The 8687-nt window shown below is 34.2% G+C and overlaps 1 protein-coding gene across 1 annotated transcript; it reads left to right on the plus strand.

Annotated features, from left to right (window-relative positions):
• Nucleotides 1-814: 814 nt before the first annotated feature.
• On the plus strand, nt 815-7929 carry LOC109787898 (ATP-dependent zinc metalloprotease). The gene is made up of 8 exons (XM_020346497.3): nt 815-1307; nt 2219-2278; nt 2425-2673; nt 2824-2900; nt 4168-4244; nt 6853-6985; nt 7074-7276; nt 7383-7929. Exons 1-7 carry the CDS (start codon nt 893-895, stop codon nt 7227-7229), a joined length of 1167 nt encoding a protein of 388 aa, XP_020202086.1. The 5' UTR covers nt 815-892; the 3' UTR covers nt 7230-7276; nt 7383-7929.
• The last annotated feature ends 758 nt before the right edge of the window (nt 7930-8687 follow it).

Consider the following 8687-nt stretch of genomic DNA (forward strand, 5'->3'; position numbering starts at 1 on the left):
TCACCAATCATCATCTCCTGAAATCCCAAGAAAAAGAAGGTTTAATAAAATAGGGACTAAGATGATGAATATAAGAAGCAAAAGTGAGAGCCTTATAAGAACCATGACGAGGGAAAACAATTATGAACACGAGATGGATGATAATATTTAATGTCTTTATATTTAATTTAAAAATTTAAAAATAAAATAAATATTAAGGATAAATACGAAAAATAATTATAAATTTATCTATATTAATAATAATTATTTTTTAATATTATTTTTATTATTTAAAATTTTAAAAATAAAATAATCTAAAAATATATATAAACACAAAAGTAATAAACACATGTATTCTTTTTATAGATAGACATGATTTTTAAATATATCTATACATATTATAAAGGGAATATCAAGACATGTAACCGTTTTTAGTTTCTTATATACAACCTTCTTATAATATGTTATTTGTTTATAATTATTAAAAGCACAAAATTACTCGATGTCTTTCAATATATATATATATATATTAATATATAAAGAGAATATCTTTTTTGACAATTATCTTGATCTTTACTTTTTTGGATTGTTATACTTTTTTATTTTAAAAAATTAAGAAAAATATTTTTTAATCAAATTTAAAAATTTAAAACTAAAAAATTATTTTTACAATAATTATTTTTAATTTTCATTTTTATATAAATTATTTTATATTTTATTTATTGTTAATAATTACTTTTTTATAAGTAATTTTTCATTATTTTTTTTTAATACAATGCATGCCGAATTGCCTTTTTCTTATTAGTATATATAATAGAGATGTGATGCTTAAAAAAAAAAAAAGACTTTGTTTTCCGGGTTTTCGCGATCAATTACACAATCATCTCCCGTTATTTTATTTTCCCACTCTTTCATGGCTGTTCCGAACGTTTGCCCCAACCTCCAAATTTTCCCTCACTTTCTCGCATCTCCTCCATTTTCCCTCAGATTTTCCCGCGCTTTCCCTGCCGCGACTCCAATACGCAGAGCCTTCCGCGAGTGGCGCGAGTACGAGGAGGCGGTGAAGCGGAAAGACCTCGCCGGAGCCCTGAGATTCCTCAAGTCCCTCGAAACGGAGCGCCAGCCGGAGCCGCTCGTCGACGGCGGCTCTCCGCTGGCCGAGTTGACTCGGCTCCGGTTGGGCGAGTTGGAGCGGTTCGGGCCGCAGAGGGATTGGGAGGTTCTGGACACGTGCTTGAATGCTGATGACATGAAGCTTGTCGCTAACGCTTACAGGTTCCTCAGAGATAGGGGTTTCTTGCCCAATTTTGGTAAATGCAGAAACATTGGTGAGTTTTCATTCTCTCCTAATAATAATGATTAATACTAGTATTTAGGGTATCTATAACAATATATTTGTCTTTAACAATATACACTCTTTTTTTTTCCTTTTAGAAAGTCAATTATTATCTTATTTGTATTCTAATTTTTAATCTACTAATTTATATGGATGAAATAGAAATAGGGAAAGACATGTAATCTATGAGCATTACATGTCAATTCCTTATTGTGGAACTAAACATGTGAACATTTACCTAAATTTATGTTGGCTGATATTTCAGATTTTCTATGTGATTTTAGACAATCCAACTTGAATATAAACGCGTACTAAGTCTCACAGCATAAGTTCTTTAGAAACTGTCACAAATTCACAATTCACCAAGGACACCACATGTGTTGCGTTCTCCATAAGCCTAGAAACTAAAAATGTAACACCATCCTCCTTTCATGGTGTCTTTTACAGATTCCCCCATTCGATAGTGCTAAGGCATTGCCATGACTGTTATTTGATAACACTGATTTAGAGTAGTACAGTGTGAACTTTCCTTCAGAAGTTGTGTTTTATTTGTTTCTTGTTGGAGTTTCTGTGATCCGTGGACATGTCTTTTTAGTATTGTAGCTGTCTGCTGCCATTCACACATGTTATGTATTTAGAGAGAGGAGTTTCTTTCCTTAGCATATGATAGAAGTTGTAAAATTGGGTTTTGTGGTTCTATCTGTAAATCAAAGCAATCATTTCTGGCTACTCGTGTTTTTAATTTTACCAAATGGATACTTTTTTGTAATTTGGTATGTGGCTTTTTTCTTGTCTATTTTTTTTTCTATAATCATTCTGATGAAGCTTTTTCAAGCACTAACACTAACTGGCTTTTTCTTCCTTTATCTTCTCTCCCCCATCTTTTGATGTCATCTTCTATAGTTTTGGAGGGACCAAGGAAGGTGACACCAGATGTCTTGAGCTCCTCAACTGGTTTGGAAGGTGCTATATGAATCTCTGACTCAATATTTTCCTCCTAGCTGTAAATTGCTAAAACTGCCGGTGTTAGTCATGCTATGTTGGAATGAATATCTATGCTGCTGAAAAACGGTTGTACTATATAATTTTCCGTTCCTTCTTCTGTGCAGTGACTAAACTTGCTCCCAAGAAGTGGGGTTTCTCAGATGGTTCAAGCCTTGTTTTGGTTGCTTTTCTTGGTGGGGTGTCCTATCTTATATCGCAAGGAATTGACCTCAGGCCTAACCTCACAGTAATATTAGGTCTAGCCACCGTTGATGCTATATTTCTGGGTGGTACCTGTTTAGCTCAAATCTCAAGTTACTGGCCACCATTTAGGCGTCGAATTCTTGTTCATGAAGCAGGACATCTGCTAACAGGTAAATCTCATTGTTTATTTTAATGGATTATATAAAGGTCGCACATGGGGGATAAGCATTTTGGATCATGTTAGTTTGATTAATTGATTACCCCTCACTGTGTGCTGCCATATATTACATCTTACATGGTCCATCCTAATGAGATTTCAGCTTATCTGATGGGTTGCCCAATCCGGGGGGTGATTTTAGACCCAATAGTTGCAATGCAAATGGGCATTCAAGGACAGGTATTCTTTATTTTATTTTTTTAATTCATGATATGATACTATTGTTTCAGATGGTTGCTATTGGTAGTCTCCTAATATATTATTTCTATTTGACTTTTTGATCATTCTTGCATTTGTTATTTTGGGTGAGATTGAGATACTTGGTATTATTATTGAGTAATTATCTCTGTTTTCTGTACACCTCTGTCTGCCAGTCTGCCCCCTTTTCTATCTCCAGATCCCCCTCCTATGTATTCCTTCTCCCTCATACTGCTCTGTTCATCCTTCGTCACTTTGATGACAAAAGCCTCATCTACCTTCATTATTCTTTGAGATGTAATAAAACACCAAGTCAAACACTATATGATGCAAAAGAGATACTTTTGTGCAAGGTCTGTTTACTGGTCTACTAATAGCCCTCTTTTTAATGTTTACAAAATATAAAATTGATGATAATGATACTTATTCTCCCCAAAACAATAGCGTAATTATTCTCCCTTTGATCTTTAGCCCAAGAATGGAGCTTTGATCTGAAGTTCTAAGATGCAATTATGGTTTTGAGAAAATCTACCCTCTAATGCGTACACTATTATCTTTTATATCATTGATCTTTCCTTCTCTTTTCTTGATCTACTGCCTGTAATGGGGCTTGTGCTCTGCTTGCTACTCACATCTTGCACGGTGAGTGGCTATTCATGCACCATATTAACTGCAAGCAATATAGCTCTAAATTGGGGGTCTTTTTCTTAGCTCACTTAGGTGAAGGTCATTGAACTGGACCAGCCCAATCCTCTCAGAGGGAGAACAATACTTTTGCGAGTTCTTTCATGGCACAATATTTGAAGATTTTCCTATAATTTTTGTCACTGGTGTCTGCATTTCTATATTGAACCCTGCATCTTTTATGGTTTTACCTTTCAATCCTTCACCGCAGAGTACAATTGTTTGTGTGCTGAATATGACAATATTTTCATTCATCAATTCACTAATACCAATATTAGTATATCTTCTGTTGATTCTTGAAAATTGACTGCACTGAAACACTGATTAATTCATAGATGAGTTCAATGATCAAGCTGCAGTGTGATGTCATCAATTATGGATTATTTGTATTTGTTGACACTTGTATACTTACAAGTACAACTCTAGATTTCATTTCTTGTTCTTCTACTTTAATATTTATTATGATTCCTTATTTACTTGGAGTAAATAAGAAATCCTCAATCTTTAAGTTTTTCCTTTCAAGTATTTAACATCATTTTACTTGCAGTAAATCCTTATTTTTTAGGCAGGGACTCAGTTTTGGGATGAGAAACTTGCCAATGACCTTGCAGAAGGCCGACTTGATGGTACATCTTTTGACAGGTGTGTATATCATTATAGTTATAGTTATAACTTAGAAAGTTTTAGGGATTATGAGAATGAATCTTCTGAATAGCTTAATTGAGATACTCAGCTGATCTGGTATTAATTTACACTCGCAATTTTTGTGTTTACAAGTATGATTCTATTTTCCAAGTACATGCATGGACATGGTATATTCTAGGTACAAGAATAGCCATGTACACGAATATGAAAATTAATTGCTACAAATTCCAATAGACGAATTCCAACAAATTTAGAACCACACGGCTAATTTAGAACCACCATCCTCACACCTGACACCACTTCCCCTCCAAATAAGACCATTCCTTTGGCTTTTTTAGGTCCAACTGCAATATGTGGGCCTTCACATGTTAAGTGTTTGCTTTTTTTTGTAGCACCACAAAACATCATTTCCAAACACTTAGGGCTTATCGAACACAGATAAGAGAAACCCTCTCTAAGTTCCCATACCACATGGTTTAGTCATGGTTCATGGACCTGTATCAGCATTATTGTGTTGTATGAAACTTTTTTTCTGCCCTAGTGTTAGTTTCATTTAATGAAAATATGTAGCGAGAAAATGTAAGATGTGTTTGGTTTGTTTTCTTTTTTATTTTGAGTTGATATATCATAAAAAGTCATCACAGTATTTTTATTTGACTTTCTACTTCATTTTCTCACCCTTCATCACTAAAGCCCATTCCTTTGCCTCACTTTGTTGGGTTTGGCCCTTGAGTGTTTTGAGAGAATCAACTTCAGGGGTTGGGACCTGATCCCTTAGGAAAAAAGTTGACTAATGCTCCTGGGTGGATTTTCACTTCGTGAAAACCAACCCTATTTTTGTTCCAAATGTAAGATTGCTCTCAGGAAGACTTTTTCTTAGCGAAACCCAAATTGCAGAGCGAATGATTGTTGTGTTTTGCATCAAAAAGAAGAAAAACTCACTGGAAAAAATTGGTTAGTGAAAATAGCAAAGAGCTCTCTGTTTGCTGAAGTGAAATTAATGAAACTTTAACTACAACCACCAAGTGCTGAAAATACTATTTTACTAGTTAGCTCCAAGTAACAAGCCTTTCTTCTTGTCCTTCCATGGATTGCATCAAATTGAACCTTTTAGGTAATTCTTCTTCAATCTTCCAGCTCCTTGCTCTAGTTAGAGGTCCTCTAGCAAGTTTTCTTCAAGTTATTCTTTTTCCTCTTCCTCGGTCATCTCGGATAGCCTTCTATTCGTTAGTTTTGTATCAAAAACTGCAGGATGACAGTTATACGTATAAAATAACTGCTGTTAGATATGTTTTAGAAATATAAATCTCATAGTAGGTTGTACAATTAGAAGGGGGAAGTTATTTTCTGTTTGTGGACAGAGAATACTCTCTGTAGGAGACTTCTATTGCTGGGACAGCAAGTGTAGTGCTGTATTGTGTGTGATTTGTGTGAATTGTCCTTTATTACTTTTATCAATTGGTGTTCTATCAGTTTTGTTCTGTCCAAACCTTCATCTTCTGTTATGTTTTCCTGCTGCCTTTCATCATCAGCTTCTCCCTTCACTCAACTGGTTCTTGGCTCTCCTCTTGAATCCGGAGATCTTGACAAATTCAGGTTGGATCTGCACAGCCTTCTCAAAGGTCTACCATGTTGCATTCTGATTGCTCTCCTTCTAGGAAACCTACCATTTGAGAGCTTCTCTTATTGCAAATGCACCAACCCATGATAATTTCATCTCTTCAGGTACTCTATTGTCCCCAAATACTGCTCTGCATTGATCAGCCACCAATAGCCCTCCCTTCCATCAAATGTTGGAATCATTTTCATTTTTCACGAACAGTTCCCCCACAACTTTGAGATTAGAGCTCTAATACCAGTTCATAGAAAGTGGCTCAAAATAATAGAAAGAAAAGCTTATATCAACTGAAGAGTACAAATGATTCCCAGGACTTTTGATAGGCCCGGACTCTCCCACAAAACTATAAATTAACACTTAGTCACATGACCAAATTCCTCTCAATCCCTCTTCCCATTTATACACATCATGACCTACATGATTCACTAAGTGACCCACTAATTGACTAACTAAACCCTAACTAACCTATCATAACTAGTCTTTACATACAGTGGCAAAGATTACAATTTGGTATTTGCAAGGGTGATTCTAGTTCCTTAGTACATGCATGGTATATTCTATGTACAGGAATAGCTTTGTACATGAATTTGAAAATTTATTGGTACAAATTCCAATTTCCAATAGGCATTTAACTACTAATTCCAACAGAGATATATGTTATGTCACGAACTGATAGAAGAGTTATTTGTATGATTTAATGGTGCACTGGTAAGGGTGGATTTACTATGTGATTGATGTTTAGTGGAAATCAGTCAATGAATTTGAGCTCAATCTGGCCTAACACTTTAGTATTAAAGTTCTCTTTGCCTTTAAATTCAGAAAACACACATTCCCATTTATCCTTACTCTGGCTTCCCCAGTTATCATTTCATGACTCCTGTTTCAATTCTGGTCAATATCTCTGTAGTCACTTACAAACTTGCCTTCAAGTTTATTAAATTTCCGAGCCTTTCAAGTGACTGATGCGTTCTGTAACCAATGCTTTAGGTACTGCATGGTACTTTTTGCTGGTATTGCAGCTGAAGCTCTTGTTTATGGTGAGGCAGAGGGTGGAGAAAATGATGAAAATCTATTCAGAGGCATATGTCTTCTTCTTGACCCTCCATTGTCTGTAGCTGAGGTCTTCTCACAACTGATACATCTGGTTTGATGGTGTCGATTTATCTGTGATGCTGAATTTGAAACCTTGAATTTCTTGCATTGAACAGATGTCCAATCAAGCAAGATGGTCAGTTCTGCAATCCTATAATTTGCTCAAGTGGCATAGAGCTGCACACCGAGCTGCTGTTAAAGCATTGGAAAGTGGTGGCAGTCTGAGTGTTGTAATTAGGAGTGTCGAGGAGACTCTGTATTCTAAAAATTGAGCCTCAGAAGCTTCTATTAAAGCATTTTTTTTTCAAGTTGCTTGCAGGTTAGCCCTTCTTTTTGGTTTTTGGATAAAGGAATTATGAGTGTGCATGCTCAGTTTTATTTTTAATCTTTCAAGTACTTTGTTGTGTTCATTTTCTCTGGTGCAGGGTTCTTGTTATGGATCTGAAAAGAAGCTGCTTTTACTCGCATGTGTTCTATATAGCATATTTTGCAGATGGACCAGATCTGTTATGTTATGCCTTGTCTACCATGATAGACAGCAACAAAGGAATAATTTCTTCTGCAACAAGTGACCTTTTTGTCCTGAGGCTGGTTCCAACTTGCACACAATATTGTTAAATAAGTGATACCAATAGAGACAACGTCATCGTAAGAGTGGTACCTTATCTTCAGAGTAATTCTGAGCAGTACACAAGGCTGTGATTTTCACCTGCATTTTTACCTGTGGTAAATCAATCACGAGTCCTAGAAAAGGGTTTGTAAATAAATGTATAAAATATTACTAAAACTGAGCCATTTTTGGAAACTCAGTTTTTATTGACCTCTTTCCTGTCACGTTCCTTAATGGGAGTCCCTGGTCCCAACCTTTCATTATTATCCTGTTGTTAAAAATATAGCGAGTGGCTCTATCCCATGAATCAGTCACTTGAAAAGTATCGTAATTAAATTGCCAATTAATTTGGTATTTGAACAGTATGATTGATGACACGTTGAAAAATAATAGTGTGGGATTAACCCCACACTATTGTATGATGGCACGTTGAGCTATTGTTTTCTTTCATTTTTATTACACAACCACGCGGAACTTGGATAAAAGATTTGAGGCTGCCAAATTAAATTTTTATATATAAATTAAATATTTAATTAATTAAAAAAATAATAGAATTTTTTGTTTTTTCTACTCAAAATAAACATACATGATAATGAAATTTCAAAAAATATTATTATTCACTAGTCATTTCATAAAATAATCATACAAATATAATATTATATATATATATATAAGGGAGGTTATAATAATATCGGTGTAACTTTTACTGAGTATTACACCGCTTAATAATTTTATATTAAATATAAATTTTGTAAATTCAACCGTTAGATTGAAAGTTCTTATGTCTTAGATCATACATACAAATATTTATATTAATTCAAGATGATTTTATACTTCATTTTTATAAAACAAAATTGACGTAATATATTTATTTCAAAATACACTTAAATATGAACACTTTGATTATCTTTAAATTATTGTTTAATTTTAACAAAATTTGATATACACGTATAAAGTGATATGAACTTTCAATTTAATGGTTGAATTTATAAAATTTACAATTAATATAAAGTTATTGAGCGGTGTAATACTTAATAAAAATTATACCGGTGTAATTATAACCCCTTCTATATATATATATACAAATAAATTTTTTTTAGAAAAATTTGGGGGAGCCACA

The sequence above is a fragment of the Cajanus cajan genome, chromosome 10, assembly GCF_000230855.2.
Source record: "Cajanus cajan strain Asha chromosome 10, NIPB_CcT2T_4, whole genome shotgun sequence".
In the NCBI taxonomy this organism is placed as follows: Eukaryota; Viridiplantae; Streptophyta; class Magnoliopsida; order Fabales; family Fabaceae; genus Cajanus; species Cajanus cajan.